This window comes from Podarcis muralis, chromosome 3, assembly GCF_964188315.1.
Source record: "Podarcis muralis chromosome 3, rPodMur119.hap1.1, whole genome shotgun sequence".
Classification (NCBI taxonomy): Eukaryota; Metazoa; Chordata; class Lepidosauria; order Squamata; family Lacertidae; genus Podarcis; species Podarcis muralis.
This window is the reverse complement of record NC_135657.1, coordinates 53,759,632-53,781,562: the sequence shown is the minus strand read 5'-3', so window position 1 is coordinate 53,781,562 and position 21,931 is coordinate 53,759,632. Positions and strand designations below refer to the sequence as shown.

At 40.7% G+C, this 21,931-nt stretch overlaps 1 protein-coding gene across 12 annotated transcripts in view; it reads left to right on the top strand.

Moving 5' to 3' along the window:
- Positions 1-21,931, top strand: part of ARID1B (AT-rich interaction domain 1B) — a 345,967-nt gene that overhangs the window by 282,554 nt on the left and 41,482 nt on the right. For all 12 annotated transcript variants that reach the window (XM_028723747.2, XM_028723746.2, XM_028723753.2 and 9 more), the window contains one exon: positions 17,009-17,154. In XM_028723747.2, coding sequence (XP_028579580.2) covers positions 17,009-17,154 — 146 coding nt within the window. The remainder of the gene's footprint in view (positions 1-17,008; positions 17,155-21,931) is intronic.

The window sequence follows — 21,931 nt, the reverse complement described above, 5'->3', positions numbered from 1 at the left end:
GTTGGGTGGGAGGTAGTTTTATGAAACGCTTTTGATGGCTTCCAAGTCATATACTAAACTGTAACATGATCCCAGTGTTGAAAGCACAGATTTCTTTTTTTCTAAACCACAAGAAATGCTCTTAGAAATTTAGGAATCTTATTTAGACACAGAAAGCTAGTTTGGCTTTGCTGTGCCAAGTCACATTAAGCAACTGTGTAAAATGAATTTAAATGGCATGCATCAGAGCAAGCTCACTTCTGCTGAGGCAGAAAATCAATGCCTGCTAAGCAGAACTTGAACAATCAAGATCAGGGATTCAATCGGTTATAATATCCTGTATTCTGGTGCAGAATGCTACCCTTCTAATTAAAAAGAAAGGTTAATAGTGCAATCCTAACAATGTCTACTCAGAAGTACTCTTACTGAATTGAGTAGGCCTTACTCCCTGGTAAGGAGGGTTAGGATTGTAGCCTAAGACTTTTAGAAGCAACATCATTCCAACATCTCTACAGAAGAAGTAGTTACCCTCTTGAATGGTAACTATTTTTTGTTTTAATAACCCAGATGGAATATTATGTAGGAACACTATATTCACTACTATTCAGACAAGCCTCTCTCTAGTGTGGTTTGGACTTGGTGCCAAAGAGTAATACCATTCTTGGAGATCAGCAAATAACCCTGAAAAAGCAGGAAGCCATAAAGAGTTAAATCACTTTCCTTTTCCTTTTTCTTGTTTTTGTCCTGGCCAAGACTTTCAGAAGCTGTATATTATGGATAAGGAGAGTATGCTCACATGTGACAAATCTCTGCAATTACCATGGAAGGATACAGTGAGTGCACTATAAAAATGAAGGATGGCAACAACAACTGAGCTTTAGACTTCCTCAACGGGTTGGATATGAAGAAGTAATAAAGGCAACAAATAAACTTGGGATTAAATTTTAAGGGGTTTCCAATTTTGAATGTCTCTTGATGGGTGCCCAAGTTGAGACACATGGGCTCTGATAGACGCTGCTGAGCACACACATTGTAGCTTGCAACACTTCGAAAAAGGAGTGTATTTGATGGTGTGTATTTAATAAAGGCCTTCAAGCAGTGGGAGGCTTACATCTTTTTGGGGTCTGTTTGTTGAAATGGAAGGGGGATACAATCTGCCGGCACAAAATGCTATAGCTTTCTCCGTAGCAAATCAGTGGGCACAAAGGGGGACACACAGCTTTAGTTCACTTCCTTTGTGTTTGTCTTGAAACTGCTAGAGAAGTAAAGGAGGGGGAGAGTTAAAGCCATATGCATTCCTGTGTTAGTTCTTGTTTCCCTGTTTTCTTTTTGAATACAAGGAGACCTAAGAAGAGATTCACAGATTCAGGTATTTATTATTTGTGGTTCTAGCTCACCCTTCACTGAGTGGTCCCAGGGCAGGTTACAAAAAGGTACCATAGGCACAAATTTTATTTATTTATAATTAGCGCTGCCTTCCTGCCATCAAGCATAAAGATACATGTCCAAATGTGTCACTGTAGGTAATTTCTGGTAATACGTTAAGTGATTCCACTTCACCAGAAAGTAGCTGCCGGCTATGTTGGATGTCAGGGTATTGCCAAGTGTCTTAAGTGAAATGACTAATGCCTTCCGACACTTGCCTGTATATATAGTAAAATATGCTACATATACAAAAATTGCAGGAATTGGTATGGTATTCAAATATGCAAACCCAGTTTTAAGTGTGAGGAAAACAGATATTCATCACAGTCTAGACTGGACAAATGTAGTATTGCAGAGAATACTATATTTTTTCATATGTCATAGGTTTGGGGGGGGCATACAATGACCCAAACTATTGTGCAATGTGATGTGTACAAGAGGAGGTTTTTACAGAAGGAATTTCACTTTACGCCATGCTACCACTACCCCAGTTATAGTTCAGACAATTGGTACAAAAATGTTTTGATGTGTATGCTCAGAATGTTGTTTGTTCCTTCTCTTAATAAAGGGGGGGTAGGGGTAGGCACTTCATTTTAAAGTTTGGAAGTACTAGTTGGCTAGTTGAGACATATCAGCAATTAGTGGTCAGGTCACCATGTGAAAACTCATAAGCATCTGAATATTGCAAATTTTTGCTCAGATGCTGAATGAGGGCTTCTTTTCTCTTTATCTGGAACTTTTAAAAATATTTTTTAATTTTGTGTGCTGCCCTGAGACCTTGGTATATAAATCAATCAAACAAACTTACTAAATGCATGTCAGAAGGGCCCCCTATGGGCACAGTCAAAAACAGCTTCCATGAGAAGCCATCCTTGCATATTACATGGCCAACACTTATATTGGCTGACTCGACTTGCAGGACATAAGGGCCGGAATTTCCCATGCTAGACCCTATATTAGAGCTGTCAATTAATGCTGCAATTTTGTCAAAAGGAAAAGCACAGTTGCAAAGAGAATTTATTTGGCCTTTGGATTCCTTGATATTCTACCACCTAAGACACTTGGATAGAGAGGAGTCTAAGCTTGCACTAAAGTGTTCCTCTTTGTACACAGAGGTCATGGCTCATTTTGATGTCTGTTGAACATGCAGAACATTAATCCTTCAGATAGAGCAGGGATTGCCACTGGAAGGTAGATTAAACCATCTCATATTAGAGCAAATGGAACCTTGCACTTATCTGGATCTAAGGCTCAGTCTTTCATAGTATCATGAACTGCAATAGACAATAATAATTTTAATTGTGTTATGTTTCAGTTTACTTCATTCTTCGTAAACCCGCTGCATTCTCAGCCTGTACTGCACTATCTGGGTTCAGTAGTGTGTGCACTTAATTGCAATTGAGGTGCATTGAAATAATTGGCCTGGTTTGCATAACTTGCTAAACCAGACTTTGATTTAGTGAAACCCACAGCTACTTGGCTTTTCCCTGGTCCTTTTTGTTGCCCGCCACATTCTGAAGTCCAAGTTTGGTTTAGTGTGTAATCTGAATTAGGGCTCGCTTGTGTTTAATCTCTCTCCACACTAACCACAAACTGTAACCAAGAACAAACTTTGGTTACATCTCATGGTTAGCGAGGAGAGAGATTAACCATGAATCTTGGTTTGGATGATATGCTAAACTGAAGTTTGGCTTGGTGCAGAGGAGGAGTCTTGTGGCTGCAAGTTCCTTTCAGAGCTTGCATCTTCATGTGGTCTCTCTAAGGCAAGGATTGGCTTGGTATGTCATGCATACCAGTGACACTTACTTTTGAGTAAAGCTGACTTTTAATCATATCAGGCCGTCAGTCTACTTAATGCACCTGATGAAAATCTCTTTATTTGGCGATCACTCGTAGCTGAGTAAGATTGTCTTCCATAAACATGGTTTTAACAGTGCGTCCGTAAGTGACTGTGGAGGCCAGTTCTGGATCTACACATATTTCCACAATGGGGACGTAGGTTTCTGGGTGGGAATTGATCATGGTGAGGGTTTGCCAAGCATGCCTTCCTCGTAGCACGTTTCTCCCTTTCATCCTGAGTTCAAGCGTATTCAAAGCTGGTAAAGGCTATTCTCCAACTGGAGCGCTCGCAGGCCACTGTTTCCCAGTTGTCAGTTTTTATACTACATTTTAAAAGATTTGCCTTGAGAGAGTCTTAAAACCTCTTTTGTTGACCACCGGCTATACTCATATATGACCATCATGTGAATATTACGTTTCTGTGAAGTACTGAGAGAACCTGGGGTGGGTTCCCTTTTGCTGCCTGTGTTACACAGGCCAGTGACCAAAATGGTTGTGACTTAACATGGCAGAGTCAATGAAGTGGGGGATATGGTTGTTTCTGCTTTGGTGAAGTAGCATATTCTTTTTGGATTTGTACTACTGTAAATCCAGAATAACTGTGTTGTTCTTCGTATGGATGGGTTCAGAATATAGATTCTCTTAGCAATGTAAACTGCATGAGTCTGAATACATATAATCTTTTACATGCAGCTGAGTCCTCCATCAGCATTTTCCAGTGCTATCTCTGTATTTGTAATTCATTTTTCATTTTGCTAGTGCTAGCAAAGCATTTTCTCCATATTTCCTCCAGAGCCTTGAGCATGCAAGACTGCTGATGGACTAGGAGCCACTGGCAAGGAAATACAGTTAACAGGCATGATGCATTAAAGTGTCAAGCAGGAGAAAACAGGGCAAAAGATTTCAGAAGTCAAAATGCTTAAGTAAAAAATAATAATTCTTGGTAGGGCTGGATTTCCCCGTAGCAAATTTAAATATTCACACAGAGCATGCTGAACTGCTACTGCATTGTCTGTATGTTTAACCCATTTGATCTTGAAAGCTTGATTTAAAATTATAATAATGTTTAAAAGCACACTCGTGGCATTCACATCTTATACAGCAGAAGGGGTTGAAGCAGCACCATAAATCCTCTTTTTAATTTTATCTCTTCCTGCGTTTTGAAGTCTGGGGTTGGTCTTTGTTTTTAGCCTTCCCTCTGAGCTGAGATATGATGATTTCTCTACTTGCAGCTGCTGTGCATAACAAGAAGGTTAATATTCCCATCCACGTTTGTATATGTATGCAAGCCAGGACATTTGTAGATGTAAGACTGCCAGTTGTGAATTCCCCACAATAAACTAAACTAAGGTAGTGATTTATTTATTTTTCAGCCTCATTTGGAGGAATTGGAAGTGTTATCTTTAGAACAAATCCGACTCACAGTATCGAATTTAGTGTCCTGTGGAACGTTGGTGTAAAACTTTCCCTGCTGGTAATGAAAGAAGCAAGATGTGTGGAGGGTGTTTCATGTTAGGTGCAGCAGCATCCTAATTTCTATAATTAATTACTGTTTTTGTTTTTGTTATGCCCCTACCAGAGCAGCTAGCAACAATATCAAAGCACAGTAAAATATCACAAAACAATAATTCAGTAACAAATCAGAGATAATACAAAGGACTGTTAGTCATTCCTATTAAAGTGTGCAGCTAGCTACCAGGTCTTACAGTGGTTCTTCCTTTACACTGAATCCTCATCCTAGTATTTTCATATTTAGTGATCCAAGGGATCTTAGTAAATAAAACTGAAATACATCCATTAGTATTGCTTGGATACCCAAGCAATAACTTCCAATCAGAGCAGCTATGTTTCAGCTTCCAAAAACAAATCCCCTCGTAGACTCAGTTGGATGAAATGGAGTTTGCTTCTTGGCCTAAGTGATTGCATAGTGTTACTATGAACTGTTAAACAGCTGCTCCTCTTTGCCTCAAAGCTGGCTTCAATTCATTAATGGGTGGATTGATTCCTGTAGTTGTAAGCGACTTTCGAATTAAAGATAAAATATATATCCTAGTTGCTATTTTGTTTTTCAGCTGAACAGCAAGCAAAATTCATGGAATTTTAAATTTTTTTTAATATAACCCACGCCTTTCCCTTACCAAAATTACCAAACTATTTTCTTCCAGCTGGAACTTTCCTTTCTGTTTCTGGAACATCTCTTTTGTTCTTTCTTTTTCTTTTTCTTTTTTTTACAGAATACATTATGAAGTTCAAGAAAATGCCATAAGGCAGTTTTAGCACCTAAAAATACATGGAGTTTTAGATATAGCAGCATGATAGCTTATTTTGATTTGTTTTCTATTCTAACAATGTTTTTAAAACATCTTGTTTCAGATTTGTATGCTAGGTAGGAAGGTAATAGTTTTATTTTATTTTTAGCTATAAGCCATAACAAAACAGAAATAACTCTGAATGATTTGAGCCACAAATTTAGCTCTTAATTTCCTGGCCACTAGCTTAGGCAACTTTATATGAGGTAAGGCAACATGAGGGGCGGGTTGTATACCAAATTTTGGGCTCTCCCCACCCCCCGCTCCCCAGTGCAGTGTGTGACCCGCAGGTTCTGTGTCAAAGTACTCTTGCAGCCCATTTGACATGAAAGGTTAGACTGCCCTGATCTAGAGGAACCCTCCACTTTGTCTTATGTGTCTTGTAACTAAGGGGGGGGAATAAGTCTGCTCTCTGTTTATATATTACTGTTGTAGTAGTTGTAGCCACTGAAGTATACTGCTAGAACACTGGGTTTGATTGCAGGAAACCTGGGATAAAACCCTTCTTTGACCATAAAGCTCGCTTGTATGTTCTGTTTTTGAGAGATGGCCTCAGGAGTGCATAGTAGAGGCTTCGATTGAACCCTGAACAGCTAAATGCAGGGCTTCAGCTGGAGTCTCCATAAGAACAGGGCTCAGACTTTGTTATTACAGCAGCAGTCATCCTTAGTCTTAGCCTTAAATGGAGTTGCAACCCTGTCTTACTAGCTAGCTACTCCTTCTGTGAGATGAGCCTCTTTATTTAAATAGAGCAGAGAAGACTGTGGCTCTCTTAACACTTCTGAGCTGGAGTCCTTCATTCCCTGAAGAAGGGGGATTTGACTCCAGAGTTATTTATGATTTATAGCCTCAATCTAACCTGCTTGACGGGATTATTGTGATGCTACCCCTTGCATAGCTGTACAGCAGACCAAACAGCCTGCATTACTAACTACCAAACAAGTGAAAGAATACACAGCTGGGCTGTGTTTCTGCAACTTTTAGGTATTTAGGGTAGCGTTTTCCTTTCCATGTCACTGCATCAATTCTATTGTGTTTGCTGTGTTGGCAGCCAACTAAAATTTACTCTGAAAATATTTGAGTCTTTGACATGCTGGCATGAACAGATCACAAGTGTTTGTATAATTTTTTTCCAGTGTGCTGAGATCACAGTGGCCAACCACAAACAATGCAATGAATCCATTTGAATTGTTTGACTACTGATATGAGAAATAGGACAATGGTAAAAACTCACAAAAAATGTACATTTCCTTAATGAAAACACTTCTTTAATTCCTTGAGAATTGAATAATAAAAATATGTGCCTGTGAGCTTAGCTTCACATTTCCCTGACTGAACTCACCCCTTGCCTAAACTGAACTAATTTTTCTATAAAAAATGATTAAATAGAAATTATTATTTTTTTTATTTACACTTGAGATGTGCGTTTTCAGAACACACCCTGTTGCTGTTACTATAGGCCAATTGAAGTGGTTTTGAAATTCTGAATTTTAAATTGTTGTGACCCGCTCAGGGACCTGCTGGTGGAGGGTATATAATAACAACAATAATAATCTCCTATTATTGTTGTTATCATTATTACTATTATTTTGTGTGGTGCTGGTGATCCATAAATGAACATTCTTGACATTAGATTTGCGACAGTGTTTCACCAAATTTGAACTAGCTTGGTCTGGTTCACCCATCCTATGAGCCAGGAAGCACTGGGTGCTTTGGGAGCGGGGGTAATATCTGGCGGATTCATTACTGTCTGCATTGAAGAGCACATCCCCGTATGCACAATGCTTAGTTCATGCTGCACAGGCAAAGGGAAGGTATTGCTTTGTAGTTTTTGTTTTAAAACTTGTTGTTTTAATCCTGTATTTTATATATAGCTTGTGACGAAGGGCGGTATATAAATTTAATAAATAAAAATAATAAATATATTTGGATTCTCAGAAGTAGTCTGAGAGAAGCTGCTGTGCCTTATTTATTTTCATTACAACCGCAAATTAGTGCACATTTCTTCGGTGCATGGTCACTAAGCCACCTGCTCCAGGTTAATTCTGTTTACATGCTGTCAAGCGTAGCTCTAACTTGAATGTCATAGCAGCATCTACATCTATCACACCTGCTGTCAAGCAAAGCAGCTACGGTACGCCCTAATGCTTTGATCCTCTTGCAGGCGCAGGAGTTCCCGAAGTGCATACACAGGGCTTCATTTCAGTGTAGTGGGCAGCTTTCCCATGTCCAAAGGGATATGCACATGCTGCTGTCTCCTCTCTAGCTCAATGGAAGTGTGCATGCTTTATCTGCATAAGACCAGGTTCAGCCCCCAGCATCTTCAGTTAAAGCATCTCAGGTAGCAGGTATGAGAAAATAACTCTGCATGCAGCCCAAGAGAACTGCTGTGTTAGACAATATTCATTTGATAGATGGCCCAACGGTCTGAGTCTCCATGAGGCAGCTGCATATACATCTGTATCATGAGGAAATATACACAGCCATGCAGGGGCTTCATGAGCACTTTAGAGGGCGCATGTAGCTCTGGCTTCATTGCTTGCTTGCATGCCTGTTCTGATATATTTTAAACTAGCATTCTGTTCTTAAGAAAATCAGTTCTTACAATTCATATTTACTTTCTGATAGCATTGTAGTTAACAGAGTGAGAGTTCGTCCTCTTCTTCTCCATTCTCTCTCTCTTGCACACAGTCATAAACTCTTGCACTCCACTGCTTTCTTTGATAGCAATATCTTCCTTGGAAGCTCATGTTGTGGCAAGCAAGTAAAGCCATAGCAAAATTATACGTGTGAGAGAGCGTAAGAGAATCCCAGGAGGAAAATATGTTTGCAGATCTCACCCCCTGAATTGCTCTCATTATAATAGCCCATTTGATGTCAGGGTATGACAGATTATAAGCTTTTTATGGCGAGACCCAGCTCAAGAAAGATTTAAATAAAGTACTTCTGGTTATTGTGCAGGTCAGTGTGTTTAAATAACAACCCTTCAAATCATCCTTTGACATTTAAAAGAGAGAGGAAATATTGTCATGTGGCGGACCTGGCGCAGATAAAGCACAGGGCAATTTGGTCAGTACACTGATTTGTGAGCGCATCCTAACAGTCATTTTCATGGTTTGTAATCAAGTGGGGCGCCCTTGCAGTGTGTCAATGTTTTTCAAAAACACCCCTGCTTAAATGTTAACACAAATTACCCTCTTGAGATGCTGCGATCCAATTCTTTGGTGAAGCTGGCACAAGCTAAACATTTCAAGCAGTAGGACAAGAAAGAGACGGAGCAAATACTATCCTGATAGGCTACAGAGAATAACAAAAGTTAAGGCACACATGCAGGCACCAAAAGGTTAGTCTCTGATACTGTACTTCCTTTCAAGAAGTATGTTTTTTAGTTATTATTTTTGACCTTCTGAGTAGCTTAGCTGCTTGATGTGAATTAACTGTGGTCCGACTGTTATAGCTGTCCCAGGATGTAGGTCATGCCGATTTCCTGGCAGCAGTATCACGTGTGGCAATAGGCATGTGCAGGGCAATAGCATCTTCAGAACTCTGTGTACTGTAGGCCCCTTTCTTATGTCATCCTAGGATTGCGGTACTTTAGCACATTTCCTCCTTGCACCACTCGAATAATGCAAGGAGTCCTGGACAATGCTGCAGCTACTCTGCATTCCTAGGTTAACCCAGTTTCCAAGAGAGGGTAGCACTAGTGTTTGGGGAAAAGCTGAAGCATAGCTTCTTTGCATGTCAGCTAGGTCTTCTCATATTACCTCAGCTGTGTGAATAGGAGCTGGGTGGGCGCAACCCCCACACTGTCAATGTAATATACAAAGGGGACTGTTGACTTGTAATGCAGTGCTGGGGGGGTGTTTGCCAAAGACCCTAGGATGGCACTGGTGACTGGAAATTGGGTTTCTTATAAACAATTCATGCCAGAAAATCTTGTTGTTGTTTTTTATAGTTACAAGGTTGAAGGAACAGGGGAATGTACCCAGGAGTAACGTACCTTGATTTCACTAAAGGTTTTGATAGAGTCCCCCATGATATTCTTGGGGAGAAGCTGGTCAAATGTGGGCAGGATGAGGTAACTGTTAGGTGGATTGGTAACTGGTTGACTGACCTAACTCAAAAGAGTGATCACTAATGGTTCCTCGTCACCCTGGGGGGAAGTGGGAAGTGGGGTGTTGCAAGGTTCTGTCCTGGACCCATTGTTGTTAAATGTCTTTATAAACGACTTGGGTGAAGGACTTGAGGGGATGATAAGATGATTTGCAGATGACACTGAATTGGGATGGGTAGCTAATGCTACAGAATCAGGATTCAATAGGCCTCAGTGTTAACATCTTTCAAGTATTATAAGTGAATTTGTTTCCTATGTGAATGGTTAGGCTTTCATCTGTAAATGCCACAATCGGTTTAGAAACTGGTTTTTAAAATCTCAACAACTAATATTAATTTAACTTCACATACCAATGGAGTTTAGGGTGCAGAGGAGAGACTAAAGGCATGTTATCAAGTTCTTTTCAAGCTCTTCAGAAAGAGTGAAGCAAATAACCCTTCAATTGAAACAGAAATGACAGAAACATTCCTCCCTTTCTCCCCTTAACTCCAGTAACCAACAAATAATGCTATGACCTTAAGCATATATAAATATATTTAGCACTTGCTGTGCAACATATTTATTGGTGTTTAGTGGCCTGGAGGTTAATCAAAATGAGTCTGGTGATCTCAGCTTCTTTCTTAATGGACTCTACTTCATACTGTAGAATGGATGTAGCACAGTTTGTCACATTCAGTTATCGTTCTACTCAAAGCAAGAGTACCAGTGAGTCAGAAAGAAAAGATAAAATTCCTTCATGCCCTCAGTCCTGGAAGCTGCCTGTCACAGGCTATACCATAGGACACTTTAGTCCTCTAGAGCAGTGTTTCCCAACCTTGTGCCTCCAGCTGTTTTTGAACTACAACTCCCATCATCCCTGACTAGCAAGACCAGTGGCAAGGGATGATGGGAATTGTAGGCCAAAAACAGCTGGAGGCACAAGGTTGGGAAACACTGCTCTAGAGCTCTAGGTTGTATCCGAAATCAGATTTTTGCATAAAACACATTGTAGGTCTCTTATCATTTCATGTAAAGGTCCTTCCAGTGCTATTTTTCTAGAAAAAGAGGTGCCAGAACTCACCACGAATGCCTCCCTTGTTCTCTTATAATGGCAATGGCGCCCGCCTGAGTGGTGCCGGAAAAAAGCTGGAAAAAAGCCCTGGGTCCTCCTACTGTATTGTATGCAGAGTGTGGTATATGCAGTTTATATATAATAGGCATGCAAAAAATACATTAGTACCAAAATTTATATCCAAACTGTTGGGCAGGTAAGATTTGGAGTTTTACTTTGTGAGATGAGGTAGATATGTTGAGAGCAGGATTGTAGGTGCCTCATGCCTGGATATTTCTGGTCTTAAGAAGGCCTTAAGTATTTTAACTCTTTTGACTAAATACTAACATGGAAAAGCTCTTCTACCACTTCCTCCTGTATTTTGCCTATGGGAATTGGTGATCTTTCCCCAGCTATTGGGTCTCCTTCATACTCTCACCTGCTGCCAGGCACTCCCAACTAGGATTCTTGTCACTTCCATGCCCATCTTTGAGCTCTGCTACCCAATTGGCCGTCATCCACTCACATCTTGCATGTAACCCAAGGCCTTCTTTATCTAATCTTGTCAGACTCTCAATTTTATCTTATCAGAATAATCAGACATGTCCCTGTACCACTAGAATCTCTTCCTCTGTGACCTAGTCTTTCCTTCATAGTTGTAATGGGGCCCCTGTTCCTCCTTTTGCCTCCATCTTTGCTAGCACCAGAGCATTGCACGTCAAGGTAATACCCGTTGCTGCTACAACAAGAGTAATACTCCTCTTCAAAGCACTGTCCTATACAGCTTTGTTCTATAGTAAACTTTTACAGCTTCTAAATTGTATGGGTGACCAATGTGGTTGGAGTTGGCTCAGGGAGAGGTGTGGCCATGCCCTGCTAAGCCATTAAGCTCACTCCATCTTCTTGGACCATTCACTATCAAAAAGGACATTTGATTACTCTCTGTTCAGCACATACCACATTCATGTTTTTAATCTATGCCCCAAAATGTAAAATTTGGACATCTATCCTTTAAAAAAATTAAAAATAATTTTATTTACCTGTGTGTTACATGTCTGATGTATGGCAAGGGACTGTTCCTCTGTGCTTTGAAAATCAGTACTTGCACTTTTGAATTGGACTTGGAAGCAGAAAAGCAGTTAGTGGGGGAAATTTAGCACTGGTAGAGATACGAAGTGAATAAGTTATGCTAATCAAAGTTCTGTCATCTGTAACCGATTGAAGCTCCTGAACCTTTTAAGAGGCAGCCCTACTTTTAATATATTGTAGTTATCCAGTTGGCAGTTTACCAGGACATGGTAATCCAGCAGGCAGATTACCAGGACATGGGTAGGGAGATACTGTGTGCAGTCAGATGTCACACTAAACCATAGTTTAGTGTGACAAGAACAAGCCACAGTGAGCCTCAGGGTTGTGCAGTCTCCCTTTTCTTCTGGCACAACTGCAAGGAGGACTTTGGGAGCTTTCACTTCAGATTTCTTTTATCTGTTAATGCAGTACCCAAATTGTGTAAGTAGGTTGTGTTAAACTTGTTCTAGCCTTATACAAATCAGTAGTATTGCTGTCAATAACATGTCCCGTATTTTCTGCTTGTGGTGCACTGTAATTTAGGTTGTATTTTTCAAATATTCTTTCTGTGTGTATGTCTGCCTCCTTGGTTTGAACTGGTGAACCCTCCAAATAGAGTACAGAAGATAAAATTGCCTTTATGATGGTCTATTTCAGAATTGTAGTTTCATAATATTATTACACATTGAGTAAAGCTTTGCTTCTCTGTTTCTTTCTTTAAATGTGCCTGTGAAATATTGTCCTTTTATATAGATATCCTACCTCCATATCCTGTTTCTTTGACAGGCAGTTTCAGTCTCTTAGCTGGAATAAAAAATTAGGATCACCAGATGAATAAACTTTTCTGCCTTACATGGCGCCCCATTGTTTAAGAAGCTGTCTGGGAGGAGAGATATTCACATAACATATCAACAGTATCAGTATATTCATATTGGAGTAAGCAGGTGCAGCACGTCCCATTTCACCACTCGAGGTGAAACAGGAAGTACCGCCTTGCCCCGCTGCTGCTGCTGCTGCTTCTGCACACGCTACTACATCTACGGCTGGTGAAGAAGCAGTGCCAAGACAATGGGGCAAGCAATATACCTGCAGGCATGAAACTTGGGGGACTTCTGCCACCTGAGGCAGTGGCCTCACCCTGCTTAACAGCCAGGCCAGCTCTGGGAATAAGATAATGCCTGTGTATTTCTCTTTAAAAGGCTTTTCTGCTATCATGGAGCCTTCCAAGAAGTTCATATTAATCCATTGAAAGCCTTATATACCCGAAAAGCTATTTGCATAAGGGCTGTACAAATGTAACAATAATGTCACATGCTGCTATTGGTAGCTTCCCAACCTGGTTTTCAGCAAATCATAGCTTGCCATTTTATCCAAACAGTCAAATTGTTTGTTGCTCCTGCTTACAAACTGTGATTGCAAACTATAGTGTTATTTCCAAAGAGCTACACTGAGTTAACTCAGGCTTCCTCAACCTCAGCCCTCCAGATGTTTTTGGCTTACAACTCCCATGATCCCTAGCTAGCAGGACCAGTGGTCAGGGATGATGGGAATTGTAGTCTCAAAACATCTGGAGGGCCGAGGTTGGGGAAGCCTGAGTTAACCAGATCTGAGTTTACATGAGGATCACTCACCTTTTGCTAACAAGCATTTTCAGATACTGTAATGTGTTTTCTGTTTGTGTTTTTGTATGTAAGGTTTGCCTTTACCACACAACTTATTTCAAGTATATAACTATATAGCATTTGTTAATGCAGAACAGGCCTCTTGTTACAGGGCAAGGAGATTGTGTCAACCTAGACTCCTGCTGCATAACAGTTTTGCCTGTGTTTTTAGGACAATTTAAAAGATACAATATTTACATAAGAAAAGCTTGATTTCACGACTGTCTTTCAAAGTTATGCCAAATGGTCCTTTTCTTTCCCCCCCCTCCCTTTCTCATTATCCTTTGGAGAATTGCACAACTGTGCATTTTTAATATTTTTCCCTACAAGTCATCACAAGCTTCGTCAGGGGAATGGCATTGTATGTCAGTTGTCTCCTTCATATCAAAAGAAATCCTTTGCCTCTTTACAGAAAATGAGGAAACTTTGCCTTCCACAGAGCAAAGAACAAAACTGACTTGGAAAGAATTCTCTTTGCTTATGCCACATGTTCTTTACATCTTGGGAAGTTCCCAGGGTATCAAGAACAAATTTAACCTAGTGTTAACTAGAACACATTTTTACCTACTCCAACATTAAAAACAATAAAAAACATAGTTTCCTGTTTATCTCTGAATGTTCAGTTGCAATGTTCACATTGGTACAAGTATTGGGGCGGGGGCGACGGGAATCATGTTGCACATGTTGACTGCATTTACAGAGTAGAAAGAAAAATTGCATATTTATTTTCTCAATCATACATGCAGTCCTATACCCCAGAGGGATATATTGGAATCCTGTGGAACCACATTGTAAACTATTCATCTCCTGCATAATCTTCTGGATTTGGCTATCCAGATAGGAGCAGAACCACTGCAAAGCTTCCCCAATTTAAAAAGGATTCAATGGTTGAGGATACTGAAAAGGGAAATAAACAACATCACCCACCCACTGTCTCTCTCCTAACAAAGGTGATCATACAGGGTGATCCAAGGCAGTCTCAGTGCCAAATCCAGGCCTAAACCTCAACTGAAATGGACCAGAGAATCATCCTAACCCAAAAGAGCCTGGACCTGGAGCTCTTGCCCAGGCAGGGGGCTTTTGCGGTTGGTTTATGATTATTATGATTTCCAGGTGCAAATAAGGATTTTTCAGAAGTATCTGCACCACAACCTTTTTTAGGCAGCCTGGGACCACTTCTTCTCATAATAAGGCATTAATCACCTTGGCCCAATCAGTCATCCTGCCCATACAAGATTTCATAAGCTAGGAAAGGCAAGGATCAAACATGCAATTGGTTTCACAGATCTGCTCAAACATCTTGTTCACATCCTCAAGCTGCATCAATTGGAACTAATCCAACAATACTGGACCAGATAGCACATTGGACACCTCAAGTCGACCTACCAAAACTCTGGAGTCCAGATCATAGTGGATGCAAGCAAATTTATCGTGCTTTGCAAACAAAATGCAGGAGGCAATTGGTGATTCAAAAATCTTATTAGGGCTAGAATGCTATAGACCACCCAGAGAAGCTTTGCTAAACAGAAGTGAAAGTATGTAATGGAGGCAGTGAGAAAACATGTGTTCATCTTTGCTGCCACAGAGTACCATTGAGAATGAGCACATACTAGTGATCAGTTTCATATGTCAGCTTGTGTTCAAGTAATTTCTCAGCTTTCTTCATCATCCTCAACTCTAGGGTATATACCATGAAGCTACCCAAGCTTTTCTAAGTGAGGGAGGACATTTAGGAAGGATCATGTCAACCATTTGGGTCATCTCTTCATTCCATAGGAGCATTATTCATTTCAGCCGGGAAATCCCCCAAAGTCCTCTGGAATCCATGAGGATTCATCAAGCTCCAGGGCTGGACCACCCTCATTGTTTTCATTCTTGCAGAGGGGAAAAGTCACTGTCATCCTCAGCAGGTCTGAGCATGACAAAGAAACAGATGTAAGATTCCCCACTCTCAGAACACCCTCTTAACTGTTGGTCTAATCACATTTTGTGACAGCCCATGATGGTAATAAAGTCTTGACCCACCCTAGATCTCATGGCCTTGGTGTGAACATTTATTACCTCCAGGACCAACAGCCTGGAAGGCCTCACCAGAACATTCAGTACCAGCTCTGTCAGCTCACACAGGAAGGCTGCTAGGCAGTGGGATATGTGGTACGCTCACAGAATCCCTAATCTGTTCCATTCACCCAGCACAAGATTCAAACATTCCAGATTTGCAGTTAGTTGCATAGGAAACCAGGACAAAGAGAGCCAGTGTGGTGTAGTGGTTAAGAGCGGTGGACTCGTAATCTGGTGAACCGGGTTCGCGTCCCTGCTCCTCCACATGCAGTTGCTGGGTGACCTTGGGCCAGTCACACTTCTTTGAAGTCTCTCAGCCCCACTCACCTCACAGAGTGTTTGTTGTGGGGGAGGAAGGGAAAGGAGATTGTGAGCCGCTTTGAGACTCCTTCGGGTAGTGATAAAGCAGGATATCAAATCCAAACTCTTCTTCTACTACTACTGACTTCCTGTTGACTACACAGAAGTTCCCCTTCCCCTTTCCCCTTCTAAATCTTACCTGTTGCTAAACCAACTAGCCAGGCGGGCACAGCTAACTCTCTGCTTGCCCCCATTCAGGTCCTGGTTATACAGGCCAGGTCAGCCAGTAGTGAATGAGGGAGATCTTATTATAAACTGACCTTGCATTTCAAAGCAGCATCTGAAGACCTGACATCTCGCTGATAAGACAGCCAACACACCTCCAGCTGAAGGAAGGACCAGAAAATGGAGCAGCCCTTAATTGACTGAACCACATATCCCCAACCCAGCTCAACCCTGTCCCCTCAGAGGGCCCTTCTATCTCCACATGATCCAAGTAGAAGATAGGCAGGTGGCACAGCATCTGGGCAGATTGTCTATTCTTCTTCTCCCTATCCTGCTTGGGGTGGGGTGGGGTTATTGGCAGATGTAGACCACGCAAGCATTAGGTAGAAGAGCAAGGAGCGGTATTTCTGTGATTTCATCAAAGACTCCATTAAAACAATTTTGGATTGATGTGTTATAGCTCCACTCAGTTTGTGTAACTGCATCTCTTTCCGTTGCTTTTTTATTTTTGTTTCATTGTCTTCATGGCTTGCTTTTGTAGTATGGTAGGCAAAGTGGAATCAAAAGAACTTTTCTTTTTAAGAGCTATCTAGCCCTGGCTTCTTCGTCTTCTTCTACGTATACCAATGGCAAGCACTTCTCTCTCTCTTTCCTGTGCTTCCATCACTTTCTACATGTCAGCCACACAACGACTTGAACCTCATATAATATTAGGCTGTGTCCATTTTAAATTAACATGTATTTTCCATTTAAAGATCTGCATGGTACTTGATTGTAGCTTGGATTGTAGAACGAGCCCCAAAATGTTAATTACTAATTCAGTAATAAGCTCCCAACAAATCGGTCCCCTCCTCATGCAGGCAAAGACTAACTGGCTGCCTCTTCCTTAGGTGTTTGTGAATGCTAAAGTATGAATTCTGTGACTAACCAAAGTGTCCTGTGCAGTAAGAAACATAATAAGAGCTTGTGCACGTGTGTGTGCTTTCTCTTCACTCAGGCAAGGCAGTTTTCCTGTCATCAATCAGAGCGGCATTATGGGATCCAGCTCTCCCTACACCCAGCCAATGAACAACAACTCAAGCCTGATGAACCCTCAAGCTCCTCCTTACAGCATGGCACCTAACATGGTGAACAGTTCCACAGGTAATGGTTGGTAACTTTTCAGGAACGGCTGTTTTTTCCAAGGTAGACACCCTTAAGGCTCCTATTCCATATCCACTTACCTGGGAGTAAGCCCTATTGAACCTGGTGGGACTCACCTCTGAGTACATTAGGTTGTACTGGATGGAGCAAAGGGTTTCTCCTGTGCAGCTGATTCTGTGTTCCTTAAAACAGGAGTTTCCTGTTATTGTATCAAATCCTGCATATGTTACACCCTTAGGTTGTCTTCTATTTTTCCTTGAAAATGTGAACATGGCGTGTTTGAAAACTGACAGGTCTGAAAGAAGACATGTTTAAAATGTAGTAAGTTTTCTGAGCCTGGTGCAGCTGTAATTAAGCAACATAACTGACATCATCTTAGGTTAGGAACCTGACCAACAAGGTACCAAAAGTCACTCACTGTGTTTAGAATAAAGTATAACTCTCTGGAAGTCCCAGTAATTATGTTCACTCACTGAAATAGACAAAAAAATGGACTTAACAAATAAAATTAACAAAGGGTCTTTTTCCATTTATATTTCTTTGCAGGAATACCATGCCAGGGATCTGTTTGTTGATGGGATTGTTCAAGTGCTCATTTGCATTTGATGTGGACTCAAACCGTTCTCCCTAGTAGTACATTATTTCTTTTCTCATTCCCATCCCCAACTATTACATTCATGAATATGTTGTAGTGTGCAATTGCATAGTAACTAGATTTCCTTTAATTACATTTAAGTCATACTCCAAATAAGCCCACTGAAATCAATGGACTTTAGTTAGTCATTACTAACAAGACCATTGATTCCAGTGGGACTACTCCGGGTGTGACTTAGTACGATACAGCCATAGAGGGCAAGGCTATCCAACCATGTATTGCTGTGATGGATGGTAAAAAAGTATAATGTGTATGCAAGACAGAGAGAGTAACTGGGTTTAATTGCTGGGTTGCAGATGACTTCTTAACATTATGTCATGCTTATTGGAGAGAGGAACCACTGTTTCTAACCTGCTTTCTGCAGCAGCACCTTTAGATTTCTTTTTCTTTTTAAGGCAAATCTAGCAATGGCTTCTTGTGCTTATCTGCTCAGGACACCACTGCCAGCGAAAATAGAGTTCAGTTACCTTTTAAAACAAAACAAATCGGTTGCTGCTCCTGCTTCTTGCAACAGTTTTGGTTCGTCTCTCCTCTCCAGGAGCCCAAAGTAAGGCTAGTGAGCAATCCTTTCCTCCTGCTGCTGCTGCTGCTGCTGCTGCCTCTACTTGGCTGCTGGAGGAAAGAAGCCTATAGTCTTCTCCTAAGTTTCAAAACAGACAGGGGAGCACTTGAATACAATCATTTCCTCATTAAAAGAATAATGTGAGAACCAGCTGATTCTGTCTTTGCTGTTTATAGTGATTCCTCCAAACTTTTATGAAGGTGTTACATGCTGGTAGATATTATCATCTCTCCCCCCTGCCTTCCCACCCCCATTCTATCTTTCAGATGATTTGCCTGTTGCTTAAGCAGCATGTTTATGTCGACTGTGGAATTAACTGCCTCGTAATAAAACTCAGAGGGTTTCCCCCACCCCACATACACGTATTGAAAACATGTACAGCTTCTATGATTCTGCTCCACAACGCAACCAGCCACCCAGCTCTCTTAAACATTTTAAAGTTTTTGATTGCCAAACATTGGTCCCGTTTAATTCTTTTTCTGACAGCTGAAAATGCACATTGTTGTCCTAGAGTCTCATTATACCTGTTTTTCTACTCTCTAGACAACAGTTTAGCAGAGGTATTCCCACATGTCTTATTTATAATGGTTTTGTGCTGTGTCTTCAGCAAGGGTAAGAATACAGATTGTTAATCAGGGAGATTTTTTTTTTAAATATAACATAAAATTGCTTCCCTTAGTGTTAGGCAGGAGGTTGTTTGTTTGCCCATGCAGCACACTTTTACTTGAGTTGAAAAGGAAAAAATCTATTGAACAGGCCATTAGATAATAGCTTGCTCCCCCCTCCCCCGTCCAGAGCTGTCCCAGGTAATACTGTGTTTGGGTTATGTAGTAATGTGTTTTGTCTGCCTGGATGAAATAAAATTACTTTTGAGCATTGAAACTGCACTATAAATCCTGGCTTGCTGTTTAGCAGCAGTAATTTTTTGCCCCTTTTACTCTGGCCCCCAGAGCTGGAAAAATAACCAACAACAAACAGATGGCAGAGTGCCCTGCCTAAGAAGATTTATGTATTGCAAAGGAATAACCAGTTTAAAGGAAGATTCACAGAGGGGTTTTTTTGTTCAGATAATTCAGCCATTCGTTATTTCATACGGTGGAAATCTGTTCAGTGCAAAATCATTTATCCTAGCAGTCTTTTGTATGGAGTAGTCATAGTATTTTTATTGTGTTCTGCATTCCAAAATATTGAATTTTTAAAATAATTGAACCATGTATCAGAGCTTTCTTTATTTCTTTTTTATTTTTGGTTTATGCATTTTTGAGGTTTTCACTTCCATATTTATTAATCCATGGTGTGTCCTGTAAAAATATAGTACATGCACTGGTAGTAGTGCTTGTTGTGGTTTATTTGTTTCAGCCATTGACCCTAAAAAAGAACAGACAAACAATGGCTTTAACCAGCAATCATAATCAAGATCATGCAAACAACCCAGAAAAATGTACTATGTTACAATAATTCATTCTATTTTAAATAAAACTCCACAGCCAGTTTCCAACCCTCAGTCTACTACAAGAAAATAAAATAATTTTATGTTGCTTTCCAGAAGTCCGAGCTTGTAACTTCTCTATTTTTGTTTACCACAAGAAATTATTTTCCCCCTTGTAGATCTAACTTATTTCCTGATTTTTTAGTAACTGCTGATGAAATCTATTACATGCATGTTCAAAGATGACACAGGCATATAGTAGATGTCTTCGTTTATCTCTTTCCTAAAAAATTACTGAAGTAAGCAAAAATGTATGTTGCAATAGCACTCATCCAGAATCACTGAGGGCATTTGAAATCTTAGCAGGGTCAAGGCTCAGATTGAATTTAGGCAGATCAATTAAATATTTTTTCCAAACCATGAGCACATTTTGATCACATATCAGGTTGTTGAATTGACTGGCCAATTGAGAAGGATCACTTTGCTCAAAAGTGTCCCTGAAGTGTAAACTTTGATTTAGCAGCTGGCAATTCTGTACCCTTGATATCATTTACAGAAAAGGCTTCCATCATTTTAGTTGTGGAGATGGGACAAGCAATCTTGGGGTACCAAATATTTAATGGGATAGAATTAATTGAATCTGTTCATATAAACTAAGCTTCAGAAGTCTAATTTCTGGCATATGTTTTACATTTAACCAGAAGTTAAGTAAATTTAAGTAGATTTATAAATAATGTGATGCGTAGGGGCCTATGATGTGTACTCTGCAAATTGTTCTACACAGTACAGCTAGCTTAAAGACACAAATTACAGCCACAAAACGACTTAACATACTCCACTGATCAGGAAGTGTTGAGAGGAGGATATTTCATCAGCTGTGAAAGCACAGCATCACAAAACATTACAGTTTTTTGTGCTCCAAGGAAATATACTAGCATCATTATAAGGACTGGTACTGGTGCACATAGTTTGAAAATATTTTACTGGTAAGCTATTTTACCTTACCAAATCCATGATGAGAAACAAGGGCAGATTCAGACAAGCAGGAGCCTCATGACAGCCATTTAAGAATGTCCTATATGGCAGCTGCCTGCTGGCTTTAGTCATTTGGTGAAGCCCAGCATTACCATCCCTGCACTTCCCATATTTCCAAGCATATATAAGGATGCTAATGCTGGCTTCAGCCATGTGTCTGAAGGCACTAGATAACTGCCTTGGCATGTGCGTGCGGGCAACTTATATGATAAACTTTTATACCAGAGAGTAGGGGACCTGTGGCCATCCAGTTGTTGCTGGGCTACAGTTCACCTCATTCCTGCCCATTGGCCATGATAACTAAGGCTGATGGGAGTCCAGCAGCATAGGAAGAGCCACAAGTTGCCCACCTCTTTTATTCAGTGCTGAATTTTAGAAAGTGGGAGGAGAGGGAGATGTTAAGCTCAAGCTTCCCTAGATAGCATGACCTGCTGCCTGGAAACCTCAGTCCCCCAGATCTTGAGTGAAATTATTCAGTGAAGAAGGAAGGCCACTCTATCCCTAATCTAAATTGCTCTCTTTATTTATTATTACTTATGTACTACAATTGAATTTAGCATTGAAAGCAGTTTCCAGGATTCAACCATGGTGGTGCTTGGCTGTACTTTTAAGTGGTGACTCTATGGATTCTGTATATCTGGTTTCATCTCCAGAAACTAACTTAAATATAAGTTTTGCCCTCATTCATGTATATAGTCAAGTCGTTTCCATCAAGAGCTGAGAAAATTGTTATCCCTATCTCCCTGTTCCCAAGCTTATTCATTCATTAAGGAGCTCAGGATGGTGTACATGGTTCTCTCCCCCCCCCATCCCCCCTTTTATTCACACAGCAATCCTGGGAGGTAGCTAGGCTGAGAGATAGTGAATGGCCCAAAGTCACCAAATATTGTATTTTGATGCGCGCGCACACCCCAACAGCTTCAATACAAATTGAGAATTGCTCATCAGGTAAAGACATACTTAAAGGTAAAGGTAAAGGTACCCCTGCCCGTACGGGCCAGTCTTGCCAGACTCTAGGGTTGTGCGCTCATCTCACTCTATAGGCCGGGAGCCAGTGCTGTCCGCAGACACTTCCGGGTCACGTGGCCAGCGTGAC